Genomic DNA, 22,168 nt, shown 5'->3' on the forward strand with positions numbered 1-22,168 from the left:
CCTCCTGCAAAGGTTTGCTAAAACCAGTACATAGTTAAAACTCACTGGAGGTGTGTTTCCCTGTTGCTAACATGCCGGTTATAGAGGTGGCCAAATGGGCTAGGAGGAGTCAGAAATTGCTAACCCAATAAATTCTGTCTCAAAAGGAGGTATTGGGGGTGCCCTCAAGTTGCCTATGACACAGCTTTTTAATTCACAGCATTTTTTTTTCCACAGTTTCAGTCAAGATTGCAGAATTTGAGACTTTATGTCTTAGAATAATAAGTAATGCTGAAGGGAAGGCTTTTGTTGGCAAGCAGGTTTGTGCCATCCACAAACTGTTGCTACCTCACAGGTGCTCTTTGATGATCCATGTGAAATTAATGAGAGATTTCAGTCCAACTCCAGGTAGATTAGAGAATTTTCTCCCTAGAGCCATTTTCACATGCGGTGTCACCTGCTGTTGATCTTATTAGTTATCTAAGAAATCAAAATAAGTGTTCGGGGATGAGGCTAACCTTAGATCTGCATGATTTTTATAAGCTTTCAAATGTCACCAAGCACCCAGAAAGCATAGAGGAATTTGTTAGTTTTGAAGTTTTCTACACCTAAGTAAATAGAAAACTATTAAACCACAGAATTAATGACAACAAACTGTACATTCTTCCTTTTTTCTTGTCAGTCTTTTCATATATCCACAAAGAAGCAAATAAATAAATGATGCCAAGTTATTTTCTCAAATTTTTTGTTTGAATTTTGGTAGCACCCACAATATGTTAAAGACTGTCCCCATATAGTTTCTTCCCTGAATACTTTTTGGTTTAAGACATACTAGATTTATATATCTGATAGATTATTCAGCTTCCTTCATGCAAAAAAACCCTCATAGCTGTAGAAAACATTGTTTCCAAGGTCCTGACTTTGCCAACTGTTAGGCTTGTTCAATACCACAGTGAGATTTTCCACTTGCCAAGCGGGATTGTTCACCATAGTAAACTTCAGTATGTGTGAATGTGTTGGCCTCTAAGGCTCTGCTCTTGCAATTAAACATGTGCATAGCTATACTCACACAAGGATGCACACTCATTGTAACAGACTAATTTACTCCAGCTGATTAGATATTTTTCTTGCATTAATCTGTTTCTCACTGGGTCAAGAACACAACAATAGCCAAAACCACCCAAATTATTTTGAGAATTTGTGTTGCTTTTATTAAACTCTCAACAAGCCATTTTTCAACCAGCTTGAAACAAGCCACCTCTGACACCACCTGTGACTTGGCCACGCTCATTTCAGGCTTGCCATTTTGTTTCAGCTCAGACAACTTCATTTCTGCCACGTACCTCTTTATTTGCATGATCTGCAGCAATCTTGATATGCTCATGGTGGCTGGCTGAAGGCACAGCTGGGAGATAACCCCGTTTTCCCAGAGCTGGAATATTTTTGCATCTGCTCAGGGCCATGCCCCTATACAGCACTGTACTTCCACAATCTATGTTTTTGGTGAAATCAAAGAAAAGAACAGCTCTGGAGAGATAAATGTCTTCTCACATCTGGCTGTGGTGAGTCTTTCTTCGCAGGTCTGCTGTGCCAGACAGTTTCCCGAGGCAACAATGGCTAACTCATGGCACTGCAGCCAAGAGCCTCTTCCTCTTATGCCTGCCACCATTTTGCAAACCAGATGAAGGAAATGAGAGGAGGTTGGAGGTCAGCAGTCATATCAGCTGGAATTTCAAAGGAAAAAACGTCCTGCTGCTGCCAACGCTGCCAGTTTGATTAGACATGCTCACCTTTTTGCTTCTGGAGCCAAAGCATGAGAGCCAAGTTCATAGATCTGGGAGACCAGCCTGCAACGTTGCTTGCAAACTTTGCTGCAATGTAGGGCATAAAAACTATACTGATAATCTGACACATAACACATACATTGAGGGGAGGCCTAGTGTGCATGTTTGGACTACTTACTGTCAGTAAGTGTAAGAAAGTTGTCTTTCTTGTGCACTTAATAGGACTGCCAATATTACCTCTAAAGACCGGCATAAGATTGATGTGATAATAATCTCTTTTAAAACCTTCTGTGACCTTGTATTTCCACCTCCTGGACCCACCTGACCATCTGAATGTTGAGCATGAAACCTCAGGAGAAGACAGCATTATATTTTAAAGGCTAGCTGCTGAATCGAGAAGCAAATAAATACTTAAACTTGGCTCAAAGACTGAATGAGATGAAATTGTAGGCTGCAGAGATAAAACCTTTTCTGAATTCCCAAGGTAATTCAGTGGACTAAGGAAACTAAAGCAGTCCTATTGTTGAAACTCATGAGCTCTTTGCCCTTGTCAGTACTTTGAAGTATTGTCCACCAAGCAAGTATTTATTTGCTCAAAGAATGTTCTATCTGGTGTATATATGTGGTCATTGTGGCAAAGCACTCTGAAAATGTATGTGGATACACTGACAGGTCAGAATGTAACAGCTGTGTGTGTACCTAGACATAGGATACAGCAGAGCATGCCAACAGCTGTTTAATGCATTAGTCAGCTGCAGCGGTGCTTAAAACCCCACCAACGTGGATGTCTTCTTGGGTTTTGTAAATGTAGTACGGGAATTATTTACTTCATTATTTTGGTTAGGAAATGCAGATATTTACCACTTAGACTGTCTTCTGCACACAGAGTTTTTCAGAAAAATATTAAACAAGTGACGTAAAAGGCCTGATTTAGTATGTTGAAACTACCTGCAAAGTTCAGACACTGTTTCATGAAGGCGTACACATGCTGAACATGAATGAATATGAGCAGGGGGATAAGCAACATCCACTTTCAAGATTGCACCGGCATCAGTGTCATCTACAGAATGGTGGAACTAGCAACCAAGATTTTATCAGGGTATGTTTGGTTTTATGAAAAAATGCATATTTAACATAGATGAAATTTCATGGTTTCCTTTTGAGCTACAACACTCAATGAAGAGATGTGAAAACAAACCTTCAGTGAGATTAATAAAATCCAGATTCTCCCATTTTTAACCCAAGAAAGCCAACTACTATTATACCTAAAGTATAATTCTATAATGAAGAAATTGTCCCATATTAAAAAGAGAAAAGCAGTGAAACGAGACCTATTTGTGAAGCATGATATCTGACTGAGAATAAAATCTGCCTTAAAGATCTAAAAATTACCTAAATATTAAAATACCTTAGAAAACTTTATCACAGACTTTTCTGTGTCTTACAAAAATAAACCACAGGTGTTCGCTCATCTCTTTGATAGCATCCCAAATAAATGGAATACATTGAAAACGAGTAACTACTGTCTCAAGATTAGTTCCTTTGGGAGCAACAGGAATGAGTGTCAAGATAGCATCACAATCAAGCAAGAGAAGAAAACATCTAATTGCCACATAACCCCTGTGAAGAAAATACAGGAGGCAAGGCACAGTGGTGTTTGCTGGAAGAAGTGTGTGGTGTGACACATCCATCTCTGTCCTATGGACAAACTTATAATGCATTAATGTGAATGCGTATGGGACAGGCCTTGACTTCCATAACATAAAGTAAAATGGCTGAATATGAACCTTCTTCTGCTATTCGACATTTTTTAGTGTATGAGGGAAGTACCATCATCACTGTTTTCCATGCTGCTTATTAGGATGACTTTTCAGTTGTTATTCTGAAAGCCAAGAAATAATGGGTTGAGATTTGCACAGATCCTCTCTTCTCACTTATCTCTTTTTGAATGGGCATAAAAGGCCTTCCTTATAAATGCCACTGAGGCATAGCTCTGAACATTGTTGGAGTGCCAGGCCTGTCCTACAAACCCAGCTCTCTGGAGAGAACTTAGAAAGGGAGTGGATTTAACAAAAGCAATGGAAAACAGTTATGAGCAGAGGAGGATATTTAATTCTCATTCTCACAGCTTGCTATCGAGGCAGATCAGGCTACAGCCTGGCTCTGAAGTAAGCTGGTTATCAGGGCCTGCTGTTTGCCATAGAGATAACCCAGAGAGATCTCTCAGACCTCCAGTAGCTCCAGTGCCCAGGAGGGAGGGTGGTTCAGGTTGGGGGGCAGGAAGCAGAAGTGGGCACATCACATTACAGAGTTTCATTTTGATACTGGGGAGCAAACGCCCTTGAAAGCCTTTCCACCTCTTACTTTTTGTTCCCTGTAGTGAATTGAGGAAATCAAAATCTAAAATGCCAACAGACAGAAACAGACCAAAAAGTCTCCTTTTAATAGTTTTGATAAGTACTTGTAATTAGAAGTGAATTTTTTTCAGGGGGTGGGCACTTCCCAATTTGCCAGAAGTTCCAGGTTGTGAACATCCTTTCTGATGAGGAAAAATCCAGATCCTCTACAGGACATGGTTCAATGTTGCCAACAAACCAAAACCCCCTGTGACTTAGCCAGGTTTGCTAACTACCAATATGCAGCTTAACACATCTGCTAGGGAATTCATTTTCAGAGCTTTGAAATTATGTTAGAGAAAAAAGAACAAAAAGGGAATTGAAAATGGGGCAGAATAGTTTCTTTCTGACAAAACAGGCTGGCTTCTAGTGGGCAAACTGAAATATTTATATACTCATATATTTGTATACATTTTTATGTGCATATGTATGAGAAGGCAAAATTTTCTTGAAGGAATCAAAACATTGCAGAAATACCTGTTAGAATAGAAATGCATTTTACTAATAAAATAACCCATTTTCTTTTCACTCCTGCTGTTACATTTCCTGCTGTGGCCTGGAAACCAGATGATTTTGAAAAACAAGAAGCCTGATGCTGGACTCAGCCACGACTGAGTAAATCCAGAATAATGCTTTCAAACTACAGGGAATTACTCCAGATTTACACCCAGTTTCTGAGGTCCGAGTCTAGTCTGAAGTATTTAATTCCTACCAACACAGTGTCCTGCTGCTTTCCTGAGGCTGCTGTCTGCCACGCACAGCATTTTCTGTCATGCAGTAAGAGGAAGCACAGTGTGAGCTCTGCAGCTGGACTTGCAGACTTATGCTAGGAAGGGCAGCACAGCAGTAAGAATTGAAAACAATTTATTTTAAAAATCTTGCCCCCCTACTCCTTCCCTTCCCCAGTCTCTGCAGGACCACAATTAGAGGAAATGGGGCAGGATACATTCAGATTAAGGGGAGCCCAAACAAGGCTGGAAGAAGATCAGGAGTTCAAGGGGAGACCGAGCAGATACTTGGAAGAGAGAATCTTTAAGGGTTACTAATAGACAAACTACATGAAACTCAGGAAGTTCCCTGAGCTGAAAATAATAAAAGGCTGAGAGTGTATTTCAATATAGCAAGTCACCTTACTCAGTTCTCACTCTTCCTTGGTGTCTGCATAAGGCAATGGTGTAGAAAAAATACTGTGTGAGATGCATTTTGACTTGAACCAGTATGGTTTTTATTTCATTTTTTAGGGACAGAGAAGATCTGAGGACTCGGGGAGAGACAGCTGAGACAACGGTGCAGTGAGGGCTGCCTCATTTGAGGTTCTGTGTCAGGAGTTACAGGGAATTTCATTCTTCTTTTCATTTAGTTTCAATTCAAATTTTCAGCACACTAAACTGCACTTACGTTCACATCAGCTTCAGCATTCAGATTTCATTCTGTTGAGTAGATTCCATCTGCAGTTTGGCAAACCTGCAGGTAATTAGCTCTCCCTTATAATTATATTTCAAGTTAATGTCCTATTAAGGATAAATGAGAAGAATTCGCAACTCCTGCTTAAGTGGTGATTGCACAAAATGCAACGTTTCATAGTCGTTGAACAAACAAGCACTTCCATTTGCCAAGGTGAGGTGCATTTGTAATACAGAAGCAGATCTCAATAATTTACTTCTTCAGGTGTACACTTTTCTTCTCCCAAGAACTTCAGTGCTGAGTGGGTGAGTAGCCCAGGAAAAGAGCAAAGCCTCCTTGGGGTTAAGACAGCGGACTCTCCAAGAAACTATGGGGTCCTCTTTTTGCTTCCTTTCACAGTTGCCATGAGTGCCATGGAAACCAGGATTTTCACAGGTTGCTACTAATGGTGTTTCATTACCCAGTCTGAAACAGTCCAGGCCTAATTTCTTTAGCTGAGAGCTCGCAAGTGTGGCTGCAATTGCTGTGCCTGCTGGCAGTGAAGGCAGGGTGGTGAAGAGTCAGTGTGTATGGAAAGGTGACAGCTTGTGGCACCTCCCTGGCTCCTACCCACTTTTTGAATCTATGTGGAAAAGAGCACATTTCAATTTGCCAGCATGTAAAATGCAGAAAACAATATTTATCTTTCACTGCATACTGTGCTGAAGAGAGAAAATGCTGTTTAAGACTAAGTACTCAGAAAAAAATCCAAGCCTTAAGATAAAGACATAGCTGCAAAAATAAATGTAATACTGTTATCATCCACATTATAGTAAAGATGAAAAAAACTGCTCTGAGGCACTGAGGATCAAGCACTCCCACCTTTATGCATTTATCAGGCAGAGAAGAGGGAAGAGATGGAGCTGGGAAGGCAAAACGCAGGTATGCACTTTGCATTTGAACTATTGCTGAAAGATTTTCAAATACCCTTTTTGATTTGTAACACCAAGAGCTGAAGGTGTAAGCCTCGTGATTTTGTGCTGGCTAATAGAACATTGTTTCATCCCAGGCCACTCATGGGTGCACAACATCATTTTCCGTTCTCTTTTGCTTGTACACACACAGAGAAGAAAAAAATTGTCTGGGAAAAGAGGCTGACAGCTTCAGTTACCCAGAGACATAAAAGACCCTTTGGTAGGAAAACTTCATTTTAAAGTCTCTTGAGACATAAACTGGCTTATTCTGGGATAGATTTTGGGAAAGAAAAAGATCTCATTCAACAAATGATTAAACGAATACTGTGAGCAGTGAATGAGTACATGAAAGTCATTGGATTAAGAACAAAAAGCTTGGGGCTCTGAATTTCTGGAGCAAGCAAAGAATTTTAGTAGAATGAAATATCAGTACACTCTTGTGTGATTTTTATTGATGACTTAATGCAATTTACTTTGTCTCAGTTAGCTGTAGAAAATTCACCTGAACTGTGGGAACTGTCAGTGAAGAGTGGCACTATTTCATTAGCTCGCTCGTTAAAGCCCTCCCAACATTTCCTAGGAAAGCATGGACCATTCATGCACAACAGCCCTTCTTTAAAGGTCGTTCTATCGGCTGGATCCCTTTTTTCCCTCTGTTTGCTGCTCCCTCTGCAATTATTAAACCTCATCCTGTTAAATTACAAGATTTTAACATTTCACCATATTTCATGCCCAAAAAATCATCAAATCTGATCAAGCATATTTTCTTTCTGCCTAGTCCCAGACAGAACCACGGAATTTGCTGTGCTTGTCGTTTTAAACAGGTGGAAAGGGGTGAACCAGAAGGAGAATCTTTGTCAGAGGAGAGTTCGGATGCCAGGTTTTCCTTGTTTTACCGCTGAGCCGCGAGCCCCGGCAGCCCCGATCCGGCGGGAGCGCCCGGCGGAGCGGCGGGATGTGGCGGGATGTGGTGGCGGACAGAGCCCCCTAGCGGTGCCCGCCGCCCGCTGCCCCGTTTATTGCTTTTTGTCAGTATGTCAGGAGAATCCCAGCTCACAGATAAACTGCGTGTCGGGCAGGGCTCGGCGCCGCTGATTTCTCCGAGACCTTTCGATTTGGTACATTATTTTTGTAGAAATGGATCTGGCTAGAACATGGCGCTCTGCTCTGGTTTGTTTTGGTTTTAAATACAAATATTCTTATTCAAGCCCTGAACAAGGATTAACTAATACTGTCCCTACTGTTAGGAAAACACCACTTTTTAAATGCGGTGTTTGAACCCTTAGAATGAGCCTACAGCAGCACCTGCCTGTGACCTAGCATGACTTTATTTACAGTCTCACCCTTTTTAATCTTTGGGAAAAGAACCAGGAGCAACCTGGTCTAGTGGAAGGTACCCCTGTCCATGGCAGTGGAGATGCAACAAAATGATCTTTAAGGTCCTTTCCAACCCAAACTATTCTATGATTCTATGATAGAACCCAGACTGCTGACAATGAAATTCAAATTAATGATATTCTTGTTGGTATGTACAGAAAGTACCTTGTGAGGAAGAAACCTATCAAATGCTTGAACCTGGATCAAAGAAACCTAATGTTCTGTGCCCTTTTAGGCAGAGAAGAACTCATAAACTAATGTAATTTTGTTCCTGACTTTGAGATGATATAACCTTGACCCCTTCTTTTTCAAAAATAGCTCATCTGCAGTTCATAGTACCTTATGAGTCCTGCAGGCAAATAATAATTCTCCAAAGTGCTCTTGTCCTGTATGTTAATAAGGCTAAATGAGGATCCTTTTTATTGCCCATGGCCTTTCTGAAGTATCTTCTAACTAGCTCTTCTCCTTTTCCACACTCCAGTGGACTGTGGAAAATGAAGACTTGATATCATGTACTGGAATCAGTGCAATGGAGAAGACTGTTAAAATTCTTTGCTACAAAATCATAGACCCTTGTCAGTACCCTTTGCTATGGGTACACTGTGCCCTTGCAAAAATTACCTTGATGTGCAAGATAAGTTGGCTTGCCAATAGATCATGCAAGAAGGCTACCTTGGGATACAAATGAGTAATAATCTAAAGATAATTGTTTCTTTTCAAGTGGAATAAATCAATCCTGTCTGCCGTAATAATACAGATTTTGAGAGGTGTCAGCAATTTGTATGTGTGTGTTCTCATTATTCAAATTTGTCTTTCCCATCTGCTAGGTGGGAGCACCAATTCCTACTTCTAGTCATGCAGTGGATGAAATATATTTTCACAGAATCATAGAATGGTTTGGGTTGGAAGGGACTTAGAGATCACCTGGTTCCAACTCCCCTGCCATGGTCAGGGACACCTTCCACTAGAACCATCTTGCTCAAAGACTCATCCCACTTGGCCTTGAACACTTCCAGGGCTGGGGCACCCATCACTTCTCTGGGCAACCTGTGCCAGTGCCTCAACACCCTCACAGTAAAGAATTTCTTCCTAATATTTAATCTACTTCCTACTTTCAGTTTAAAACTATGCCCCCTTGTCCTATCACTACAGTACCTGATAGAGTCCCTCCTCATCTTTACTGTAGGCCCCCTTTAGGTACTGGAAGGCTACTATAACGTCTCCCCAGAGCCTTCTCCAGGCTGAACAACTCCAGCTCCCTCAGCCTGTTTTCATACGAGAGGTGCTCCAGATCATGTTTGCAGCCATCCTCTGGACCCACTCCAACAGATCCCTGTCCTTGTTATGTTGAGGTCCCTAGAGCAGAGGGGCAGAATCACCTAATGACGAACACTGGTATAAATCTGACCAATGAAGTTACTCTAGAATGTAGTTACTCCAGTTTATGCTTTTGCAAACTGGAAAACAATTCGGATCTGTGTTTCAGGATGGTCTGAGGTTCTGATTGTGATAGTGTTTACACTGGTTGATATGATATGGAAATCAAAATCTGTGATTCTTCTCTAATTCGCTGTAGTTCCAAACTGTTCCTGCAGAAACTCATGCAGATATAATGAAGGTTGAAGCAAAATTATATAAGTAGGTTGTAATTCTGTAGGTTGCTCAGAAATTCATGAAGTCTTCTCTATAAATCAGCAACTATGAATAGCCTTAGACTGATATGACTCTTCCTAACCCCCCCTTTCACAATTGCCTTAAAATCTTCTCTAAAATATTGAAAACTAAACCTTCGTTCAGTCTGGTTTGGGCTTCCCCATAAATAAAGTTCTGTGTGACTCTCATGCAGAATCGTCATATGCAGCTTTTGGGGATAAATTGTCTTTTTTGTTTGTGTTTTGACTGTGAAATCATTCCTCACACTTTCATTCTACGTATACAGCTTTTTTTTTCTGGCAGAAAGGTACATCCAGCAATTAAGCATTTTACAGATGAATATATCCATGCAGTATATGCCAAAGCAAAAAATATGTATCTAGAGCTTTGGCTTGGGTTTGTGCAAGCAGTAAAGAGTGCCACTCCAAACTGTCTTTAAAGACTGCAGTAAAAGGTTTATTATCTGTATTTACTAGCATGGGTGACTTGTAATAAATGTACTCCAATGGTGTAGTGCCATGTTCAGCACTGATTGCTCCAACAAATGAGTACTCCTCTTCACTAGAGTCATTTGTAATCATGTAACAGTTTGACTTTCTGTCTGGAAAAGCATAGTTTTGTCACATTGGTTTATGCCACTACATCTCTCACAGCATTTTCAAAGACTATGACAGCTGTTGGTTTCATATTTACTCCCACATTATTCTGTACTTTAAACAGATGTTGTTTCTCCTTCTTTACTCTGAATGTTCTAGATGCTGTTGAGGCTTTGTTTCCTCAAAAAAAAGCAACCAAACAATAATGTGTATTAAGAGCATGTGTATTATTTTCTTTTTTTTTCTAAACAGATTTAACAGCTTCTCTTTCTTCTGTTCTATCTCAGAGGTTACAATAATTTTACTGGGCAGCTCCAGAGTTGATAGTTGTTTTTTTATTGTTTGTTTGTTCTGTGTTTTTGTTATTGGGTGGTGGTGGGTTGTGGTGGTGTTGTTTATGGGTGTTTTTTTGTAAAAACTTCTGTGCTATTTTATGGGCTTACTGAGTAGTCGTGACCAAATACTGCTGTCTGATGTATGTGTGGAATATGGATTGCCTTCGGTATTTTTGGGTTGTATCTTGCAAAGGAGCGGGAATTTCCAGTCATGTAACCATCCTGGGTTACAATTCAGTTCCTGTAAGAAGAAAGCTTAAATAGATTAGAAAGTCTTCAATCTGGGGAAGAGGCAGCTCAGGAAAAAAGAGTAAAAACCTGAATGCAGGGAGAAAATTAGTAGAGAGGGATTACAGCAGCAGCTGAAATTATGAGGTAGGGCAGCAAAAAAACCCCAAAACGCAAAGTAAATTTCAATGCAGAAGTAAATTCTGGAACTCATTGCCACATGATGTTGATAACAGAAATGTAAATGAGTTAAAGAAAACAATTAGACACAGTAATGAAAGAAATACTCATATGGAAACAATTGTTGATATCCCAATTTTTTAAGTGAGAGGAGAACACACCTTGGAGCTATGAGAAGAAGATGATAGCATACACTTATATTGCAGGGGAAATTGGCATTTTGGGAACAGGTTTTGTGCAGCTGGGGCTGTAGATAGGGAAAGCATTACTATTTGTGCAGTGCCATTCATAAAAATAAGAACTACTGTCAGATTTCACTGCTTCTGCAGAGAGGCAGAGGGAAGCCTTGCTTGCAGAAGAGAGCTCACGCACACACACACATACATGTAGTGCATTAAACTCTTCAGGTAATCAAGGGAAATTAATTCAAACCATCTACTCCAAAACTCAGTTTGCTACTGCAGTGTTTTCAGTTTGAGCACCTTCGATAAACTGCACTCACTTACAGCTTCTGCAGAATGTTGACACTTCTGTTCTTACTAAAATGATGCATTTCTGCCTCCTTAAGTCTCACCTTAGCACTCACACTTTTTTGTATCCTGTTTGACATAACACCTCCTATTTCCTGAGAGGAACTGTGTACATTTAGACTACCTTACCTTTACGGCTTTGTGCTTTGTCTCCTGAGTTGTTCCTGGACAATGAGCGAGCCTAGAGATGCAATGGGCAGTGTTTCGCCACTGGGGTAAAATTTTTAGTTCATGCACATGTTGCTGTTGGCTGTATTTTCCAGATGCTGAGATTTGGTGTTTCCTCATGAGTAGTCTCTTATAACAAGTGACTGTAGTTCTGATCATGAGTTTTTAATTGAATTAGTGTTTCTTCTGGCAGTAACTACTGAAAACCACGGCTGATATCCTGACTTCTTTAAATTAGTGGAACAATAACTGCATAGATGGAAACCTTGCGCTGTTAAGTATGTCAAGTATTTGAAAGACAGCTGTAAGACTTCACTCTTACATAGTTTTAAAAAAACCCCTTATCTCTATGAGTCCCTTATATAATTGTTATCTATGGTGCTATTAAGGATGTTAAAAAGGCTATCAGATTTCAGCATAAAGTTATGTGACAGTTCACTCTCTGTAATCATATTTATTTTTAAATGTTTGAATTCTGCATATTTTAATTGTTTTGCAAGGTGCCCCAGGTAACAATTGTTTCACAGCGTGTGGTTTTACTGAGGAATTATAAGATTAGCACAAATTTCAGCTACATTTTTCCGAATGAGGGGATCTTTCTGTTTTGATTCCAAGGCTTGTTTTTAGTTAGTTAAGGCAATAAAAATAAATAAACTCAACATACTTATTCATCATATTGATTGCTAGTATTAATATGTTAAATAAAGAACTGACTAGAAAATAAAAGAATTTATAATTTAAAAAAAATCTTGTTTTTTCTTTGTTTAATGTATACTATTTAAATTAAGGATCCATTTTCATGTGAAAGCTGATTATTAAGTGAAAGTTTTCTGTGTGTTAAGTATGCCAAATAACTTGAACATAGAAATAATTGGCCCGTGAATAATAAAGTTACCCTACTCTGCCCAAGACCTTTCGTTTGTGATAAAGAAGTATGACTGATACCAAGGATGGGACTAGTGTAGTGACAGCTCTGAAACATGGTTTTTTAAGCATTTATTTTCCCCAAGCAGAAGGTGGACATTTCTCGATAACTATCTGTAAAGTGTGTGTGTTAGGGAAGGTTTAAGTTGGATATTAGAAAAAGGTTCTTCACCCAGAGAGTGTTTGGGTACTGGAACAGGCTCCTCAGGGAAGTCATCACAGCACAAAACCTGACAGAGTTTAAGAAGTGTTTGGACAGTGCTCTCAGGCACATGGTGTGATTCCTGGGGATGGTCCTATGAGTTGGACTGAATGATCCTTGTGGTTCCCTTCCAACACAGCATATTCTATGATTCTGGGATTTGTATTATTGGGACAGTCTGACAACAAACAGGTGGTGCCTACAGGCATGTTTAGGTGCCGATGATCAAGAAAAGAACTGGAGATGAAAGAAAGGCCATGCCATGCTGGTGAAAGAAAGTTAAAGATCCTGTAGCCTCAGTAAAGCTATTCCACAACACACCAGCCAAGCATGATCCCAGTTTGAACAGTGCCATTTCCACTGGGTTAATTCTCTGCTGTGAAGAACTTATTCTGATGTTTCTGTCCTCTTTGCAAAATATTTCTTAGCTGAATTTATTTTTTTACAAGTCCTTGAGTTTTTTGTGAATTATTACATCACTGCTTAAAGCTTTGCTTGGCTGCAGTGGCAGTTTTGCAATCAAGGAGAGCACTGTCAAGTGTTTTAGAGCCTGTAGTGCACAAACATGCATTGAATACTGTAACTCAACTGCCCCCTGCAGATTCAGCTTGCAGTATTGTTTTTAGAAAATAGAGAAAAGTACCATAGATTCCTCTAACTGAAAAATGAGGATCTTCCACTTCCGCAATATCGTGACCCACCCACTGAGGAAAATCATCCCTATGTGTTACACGTTTCATCCTCATCTGGTCTTCTTAATATACTCTATCAAATTTTTTATTTCAATTACCTGTGACATTCTTGTTGCTAGCTGATATCTTTTTTTCAGAAAGGGCAGATTGTCATAAAATGTGGGCTTGTGTTGTGCCTTCACAAATTGTGGGTTGATTCTGAAAAGATCAGATACTATTACTGTGTGGCTACTGTCAGTTTTACCAACATGACCTTATCTCTCTGAATAGGATGGGCTTTGTCATTGCTGAGGAAAAATCTACATTTGATTTTGAATGGAAAGTGTATACTGATTATTTGTTAAAATATATAGCTCTGGTATAATGATTGCAATCTGTTTGTACCTATACTGCAGCTTCACCAAAGATACACCTTTTGACACTTTTAGTTGACTGTTATTTACACAGCCAAAAATAGGTATTTGACTGAAAGTATTTATGACACAAATATCTCTGAATTAAAAATAAAACAAACAATGGAATGATGGAAATGTATGTATCAAGCCTGAATTTTAAGGGGTGCAAATATTGCAACCATATAACTTATTTTCTGCAAGGTAGTAAAACTATAATTAATTACTCCATAATTGTCTGTTCCCATCATCCATCTATACTCACTGTGCTATGAATGCTACTGGGTAAATGGAATTGAAATGTCAGACTTTATACGAATTTGTGCTGTAATATCTAACAGAACACATTAAATGAGCAATCAATACAATCAAAATAGTTAATCAGAAAGTAATCTGTATCAACCAAAAGGATAGATAAATCTCCTGTTGTTTGTGTGACTCCATATAGCCAAAAAAAAACCCAAACCACCACAAAAAAAAAAGAAAGACTGAAGATATGTTTTAGAGGTAATTTCTTCACCTAGAGTGCCTTCTGCTCATGTTATTTGTGATGTACATGCCTCAAAGACAAGCTTTGTGGTAAATGTGATCCATGACTTTGACAAACAGATCTGTGGTTAAAACTCACAGAAGCAACTCAAAGAATGTTGCTCTTACATGTCACATCTCTGAATGCATCGGTTAGGAATAACAATTTACATGTAAAGTTAATGTACTCTTCTGTTTCAGAATTTCTGTGTAGATACCATGAAGAAATTGTGCTCAAGTCAAGCTGCTGATGTTTCGGAATTGCAAGTTGGTTGTCAAAATGATTTGGTGCATTGTGAGAATAAGGACAAGACTGGGAAAGCTCCACTAGTGGAAACTACTATGATTAAAGGTCAGTTAAGCTTTATGGTTTGAGCTATTAATATAACAAAGCTTAACGTCAGCCCTGATGAAAGACTGACATACAGGAGTATCTTGTGTTATTTCACTTGGAATCTGTGGCTTAGTCAAAAGGGATGAAAAGTGAACATTTCTGTTCTTCCTCCATAAATGCCGTAAGGCAAATTCATCCAAGCTCTCAACAGCAGCATGGTATTAAACTCTGTTTGACACTCTAGCATGAATATTCAGTGGGTTTGAGGAACAGACGTTTGGAAAAGATGTGCTTTCCTTTAGCTTTAGGGTGATGCTTACACATAATCTGTTAGAAAAGAATACCTATTCCAAAAGGTTTTAAGATGAGCAAGCATTTTGCATAAAAATATGAGGATGTCTTCAACTCACATTTTTGTATTTTGAAGAAAAAAATAATATTAAGCAAATTGCTTGACTGATAATTGGTTTTAAAGTCACCATTTGTTTGGATTTCCCATAACTTTTGATAGATAGTTAGTTTTTGTACTTATCTTTCAAGTTTTTCCTTTTGCAGAAAGGAACCATACTGAAGTTGAGAAGCTAGATGATAAGAGGACAAATCCAAATTATATTTATTATATATATATAATAACTTTGCAGTTAATAGAAAAAAAATATTTCATTACTCTGTCAGTCACAGGTTATATCTGAAATACGATCACATCACATTAATTACAACACTGGAACATTTGGAAGACTAAAGCACAAATACTTATCCTCACAGCATTTGTTAACTGATAATTGATATCAATATAAGAACTTCCCATAAGGTTTCTCTTTATTTTCTTGTCATTCAGTGTGTCAGACTCTCAAAAAGGATTGTCTATTTGAAACTTCTAAAAGCAATGTAACTTTTATATAGAAGAATTACAGTGTCATGCTGAATATTCATTAATCCTTATTGCTGTGGAAGTTGATTATTTGAGGACTGATTTTTGAAAGCGCCATGGTTTCATGCCAGCTGGCAACCAAGCAGCCGCCCACTCACTCTCCCCAGTGAGATCGGGAACAAAATTGGAAGGGTAAAAGCTAGAAAACTCATGGGTTGAGGTTAAGACAGTTTAATAGGGAAAGCAAAAGCAACACACACAAACAAAGAAAAACAAATAATCATCAGGCAGGTGTTCAGCCATCTCCAGGAGAGCAGGGCCCCATCACGCATAACCTTTACTTGGGAAAACAAACACCATCACTCCAAATGTCCCACCATTCTTCCTCCTTCCTCCCACTTTATATACTTAATATGATATCAGATGGTATGGAACTTCAAACTTCGGTCAGTTTGAATCACCTATCCTGGCTGTGTCTCATCCCAGTTTACCATGCACTCCCAACTTCCCTTGCCGGTGCGGCATTATAGAAGCAGAAGGGGCCTTGGCTCTGTGTAAGCACTACTCAGCAATAGCAAAAACATCTCTATATTATCAACCCTGTGTTCAGCACAAATCCAAAACATAGCCCCATAGAGGCCACTATGAAGACAATTAGTTCTACCCCAGCCAAAACCAGCACAGAAAAGTATTTTAGTATCTGGCTGTTTTGAAATATAATTCCACATATGTTATTTTGTGACTTTGAAAAATCTCCCTTCAGGCTTCATTTTGTCAATGTTTAATGAATTGATTAGATTTTATAGGGGTAAATGGTGAAGCTTACATATTGGTAGCTACAAAGGACAGTATCTCTGTTTAAATCCCCCCCCCAAAAAAACCAGTATGGGTTAATGTGGTACTCATTTTTGTCAAGGGAACTACCTACAAATCACTGAGGCTTGAGTTTGAAAACTGCTGTCCATGCTACAGGGATCAGTTGCATCATGTGCATGAGTTAGTCTCTGTGGGGTAAGGCAGGCATGGGAAGCAGGGGGAACCCGCCTGAAGAAAACATGACCAAAGCTTCCTTACTGTAGTAAGCCAGACATAAAGCTTATGCTGAGGACACAGTAGTCAGTGCTTGTGTAGGTGCTTACTTGATGGGTCCAGACTCCTCACAGACAGGGAAAGTCACACAGGCTAAAGTTTCAAAATGTCTTTACAGTCAAGATTCTTCAAATATTTTTCTGAACACAGCTGCTTGGTTCATGCAGTGAGAAGTGGAGTCGTACAGTCACTTCCTGTGCCTCTTACCTGCCCTAGAAAGAGGGCTGCCTCTGTTAGCCATGCTACCAGCAAAGTTTCTTCCTTCTCCTTCATGCTGCTTGTTAGCTAATGCAGTTAGTGATTCTGGACACTAGAAAACAGACTTGGACTTTCTGCAGTTCATTATTTGGACCTTCTACTGAGCATCTTTCAGCACTATGTTGAAACAAAACAATATTGCTGACTGTCTGAGCTGCCCTGCTTGAAGTCTGCCTGCCACCTCTCTCTATGTTCACTCAGAGGCACTAGCATTTAGTCTTTTGTCCACCCCATTAAGCCTTATTTATATGTCCTTGATAAACCTTTTTCAGACTTCTGAACAGCACTTGATTTTTATTGCGATTTTTCACTTTCTAGCAAAAGTCTATTTGTCCCAGCCAATTCTCCATTTGTTTTTAATTCTGAAACAGTCTGGTTGAGAAGAAAGCCTTTTCTAGGGGCTTTTTAAAGTTTGGAAATATCTTCTCTTAGCTATTCTTGCTCTATTTCCTTTGTTCCTCATTCCATCAAGATCCTAATATTTGTTGTAACATCCCTTCTGAGAAAGCAGAGTTTACTTTCCTGCTGGTTGAGATTCACATATCAACTGTCATGGTAGATTTCTGACTTAACTATTCCTGTGTCCAGTAGACATATTTTTTTAAAAACTTGAAGTATCAGTCAGGCTCATTTGTTTCCTATCTATTTCCCTGAGATGACTAGAGACCTGTGCTTTGAAGGTAGTTTTGTGTGTATGACCAAGAGTATTAGAGAAAAAGTGATGTTACAACTGCTAAATGCTTGCAGGCCTCTGGTACTGCAAAGATTCACAGCACTTAACTTTTGCCTGCTAGCACAGTTCTTAGCCATGTATCTGATTAAAAAGCTCATCAGTCACATGTCTCCTGTCTCCTTTATCGTGAAAGTGGCCATTAGATAATTTGAAGTTCATCCTATATAATGTATTTGCTTAGACTACTCACGGAACACCAGATAAAGAATAACCTTTGTTACTGAAGGTTTCAAACAAACTCCTGGTACTTCAGTTAAGTACACACATAGAAAATCAAGAAGTACTATCATAATGATTCTTTTTTTGCAAGACTAGGAAAGTGCTAAGAAATTGCCTTGGAGTATATCCCTTTACAAACTCTGTCTGAATTGGAGCATAGTGTGTCTTTGAGCTGGGCAGATTTAACCTTGTCCGAAGAACAGTGGTGGATTGTACAGACATATCCAAATTAAAGCTAAAGGTTTTTCTGAAAAATGTATGTTCGTATAGCCCAAAATTATTTGGCTTTATTCAAATAGGACTGTAGAATTATACAGGAGATTGGATTAGATGATAAAACAGTTCTTCCTGGCCAGCCAAGAGATCCCCATGAGTCCATTGTTGCATGCAGCAAGATTGCCTGTTCCAGAGAGTATGCTCTGCTAATTCACAAGATAATGGATTTAGAAAATATGTCAAGACTAATAACACAGACTCACTCCTGTGGGTTTTGAGTGGGAGGAAATGCACCATTCACTGAGTAATCTTTAAACTTCCACTGATGAATGTTAAGCCACCCTCCAAAGCACCAACCTGTTTCAAATTCCTAATAAGGATGTTGAATATGTACTCTCAAAAAAAAAACTAGTTACAGAGACAATTAGTATTTCTTACCAAAGGCCAGATAGTTCTGAAAGGAAAAGCAACATGTTTTTCTTTCAGTTTTAAAGCCTCTATTGTCTTTCCTTATGGAGTTCATGTTAATAAAGGTAGGATTTATTATTCTTATGTCTAAGAAATTGAACCTTTTTCCTCTGTTGCAATTAAACCTCAATAGGCCACTAAAAATATTATTTTCTAATATTTGACTGAATTTGAATCCATTAGAAATAGTAGCAATATCTGCAGGATAACTCTCAGCAGAAATCTGCTGTATCAGCTTCTCTTTAACCTTGAAAGTTATTCTATGTGGAGTTTCTGAAACATTGCATAATCTTCTTGCTCATGGCTTAGTTTCTGGAATTGTTACAGTCTGCAGTAAAACAGTATTTACGTTGATTTTATTTATTGATGTTAGGATATTTTAGGGAAGGTATTTATTTATACTGTCTTTAGGCACTTGATTTAGGAGGCTAGTGGGCTTGAGAAAGAAAAAGAGAAATGGGCCCTCTGATTGTACTTTAGGATACACATATAATGTCTAATAAATTTGGCAGCAAAGATGGTTTAAGAAATTTTTACCCCTGTGCTGTAACTTGCTGTCCCATTAGTTAAGACAATACATGAGGCTATGTCACTGCGTTCTAAAACCTGTATTAAAATGAATTAAACATAGCAAACCCAAAAACTTAAAAAGCAAAACATAGAATTCTAAATTCTTTTGAAAATAAGTTGCTCTTTCTTTTTGATGTCATCACAGGGATTTTGCATTAGTGTTCTGAATTGGGTGCAGGGGATAAGCAATATGAATTAGGAATCCTTTACTCTATGCATGTGTGACAACTCTCTCCAGCTTCCACACTCAGCTCAGGCTTTGATTAGAGCAAAAGTGTTATTAGATTCTTTGGCTCCTCTGGTCTTGTAACTATCTTACAAAAAAAAAGACTGTTGGGTTTTGGGCTGTAAACACAAAACATTCTTGGCTGCCACATCTTCTGAGCTCAGTTTACAAAAAGGCAAGAAAATTGCTTAAAATGTGGAGATCATGTAATTTCATAGGATGGTGAGTACATTTTAGTAAATTATATTTAAACATTTTCAATCAGCTTTGCCCTTAACCAAACTCTAACTTGCTGTACAGCAGGGGGAAGAAAGCATAGGCTCTGAGTCCTTCCACATTTTACTGATTTATTAGATATGAGTGGTTTTAATTGCAGTAATATGCAGAGGTTCCAGGCAGAAGCTCATCGATATGGTTGCAAAGAGGGGGTATCGCAGTGTTATATGTAGTGTAACTAAAGGGTACATCATGTCAGTCCCCTCTCCCACTCTCTGGCAGGTTCTGCTCCTCCAGCGTCATGCAGAGCAGCACTTCAGAGCCTGGGAAAGTGTGGTTCATGGTGCCCTGAGCCCTTTCCCTTATCCTCTTATAGGAACGTGTGATGAGGCAAGAAATACGTAATTGTTTAAAACTTATGGCAACCATTTCTGATCTGCAAGAGCTGTTGATACACTGGAGATTTATTTTATACAAGGCAGTGGCGCAACAGTGGAAATTAGATCTCAGAAAGTTCATTAAAACCATCAAGATAGACTAGAAAAAAAAACTGAGAAAGAAAAAAAAATTAAAAGGACAGTGAAAGAGGTGAACAGTTGTGTCTCTCAGGAAACTTAAGATTTTTTTAAGAAATTAAATTTAAGATTAAACTTTTCCAAACAATAGGTTAGTAGATTCCAGAGGGAGATAAACATTACCCATACATGAATTGCAGCTCTACAGTTTATATGAAATATTTTGACTGTAGCACTTAACAGTTTTTAAAGATACACTACATCATCACATGAAGGAACGGTTGATGGATATCAGCTCAAGGAACAATCCATTAGTTTTATGGGCTCAGATTCTGCTGTCACTGAACGACTTTCAGCAGCAGTCCCTAAGGAATTAGTTCTCATTAGCACTGAGGAGCATTAGAACCAGGCTCACAGCAAATAAAATGCTGCTGTTCATAAAAACACTTTGGTTTATGCATATACTTTCAGTTCTGTGCATTTTCACTTATGTGATGTGCATAAATAAGGATGTGGTTCTACCATGTTGAATTCATAACATTATTATGCAGAATATTTCACAATTACTTTTTTCAAGTTAGGCATAAATAAACAATAAATGCTGTGTGGTTGAATGTTAATTTCTGCACTGTAAATACTGATCTGAAATACTTACCATAGCTATAAAAATGTGTTATGGTCACAGAGCCAAAGGCATTTAGGTGTGAAGCCAACCTTGTATGTACATGAGCTGGGGCCTCTAGCACTTGTTTCATCCAACCAAGGGTCTTGATGGGTTGGGTTACTTCTGTTGCCTACATTTTGAATAAGACCAAAATGGAGAGTTATGACAACCATTTCTGACCCTGAAATTTGTGAAAAACAGCAAGTATATTCTGAGAAAAAAAAATCAAATCCTACTCACTTGAAGATACAAGTGAGATAAATGGAAAATTTTAGTCTGCAGAGCACTACCCTTCCACTATAAAGCCAAACGTAATTATACAAATTGTTCCAGGAAGAGCAGAATTAATGAAATTTGGTTTAATAAATATTCAGGTCTGTTGTCCCCTACTGCTCCTCTCTGCCTTTCCCGATAAAAACCAAAACTCTCCTTATGGTGCTCCTATCAAATGACAAAGAGCAGGTCTGGAGCTATGTGTGTGTTGAATGGCCAACCAATATGCACACGCTGACTTATCCTGCTGTCTGCTGCCAAATGGAGTGTATAACAGCTGTGTTCTGCATCCTTCTCTTTCAATGGAGGAACTAATTCAAATCTTGCTTTTGTAACTACGGTAAGACTTCTGCCCCCTTTTCAAATCTGACTGAAATTGGCAGAAATAAACTTGTAAAAGTACCAAAGAGATTGACGGATGGATAGACAGCACGATGACATAAGCCTTGTTTTTTTGGCACGCTGACATGGCCTATCTGATTAGGTAATTCAGTGTTGAGGGTAAGAGATTTTTTTTTCAAATAGGGAAGTAAATTGCATTGATTTCAATATTCAGAATCCCCTTGGGATTGTTCAGCTTGTCTATTCATTAGCTTAATGCCTTATTGAAGTGTAAATATATACATTTGAGAAGGTATCCTGCACAAGTTTGGTACTGGGGACAGCTGTGATTTTGTCTGGCCTGATGACATTAATTTTCTTTCTCCTTGAGCTGTCTTGCTTAGAACCATATAATTTTGTTTGCACATGTTTGGGAAAGAAGAAAGTCTAGCTATGCCACCCATGAGCAATCTGTACCTTATATCCGTATTAGCAAGTCTAAGTGCACAAACAGTATTTCCCTTGCTGAATCACAGGGATTAGCTTATTCTTTCAGTGCCTGTTTTATTCATTAGTTTACTTTTGCTGATATCAAACATAGCCAAATTGCAAATGAACTACAAACCTGGAAATGCTTATTAACAAGATAGTGGCCATATGTGGGAATGAGATCTTCAATACATTTGTAATCATGTTTTTGGGATTTTTTCCTTTTTGGTTTTTTCCTTTTGATGCCTAGATCTGCAAATATTTTGCTAATTTAGTAGCAGGGGACTTGTATAAATCGGTCTGTGATAGACTGTGTACTGGTGTAGCCAGACAGCTGCTTGATTAACTTGATGTTTATTTCTAGCCTTGAAAAAAACCTATAAAG

General features: G+C 38.7%; 1 protein-coding gene across 1 annotated transcript in view; it reads left to right on the top strand.

The window, feature by feature from the left end:
- THEMIS (thymocyte selection associated) overlaps positions 1-22,168 on the top strand; it is a 72,647-nt gene that overhangs the window by 48,947 nt on the left and 1,532 nt on the right. The window contains exon 5 of the mRNA XM_027691508.1: positions 14,523-14,673. Coding sequence (XP_027547309.1) covers positions 14,523-14,673 — 151 coding nt within the window. The remainder of the gene's footprint in view (positions 1-14,522; positions 14,674-22,168) is intronic.

This window comes from Neopelma chrysocephalum, unplaced genomic scaffold, assembly GCF_003984885.1.
Source record: "Neopelma chrysocephalum unplaced genomic scaffold, ASM398488v2 Primary Assembly neopelma1_23, whole genome shotgun sequence".
Lineage (NCBI taxonomy): Eukaryota > Metazoa > Chordata > Aves > Passeriformes > Pipridae > Neopelma > Neopelma chrysocephalum.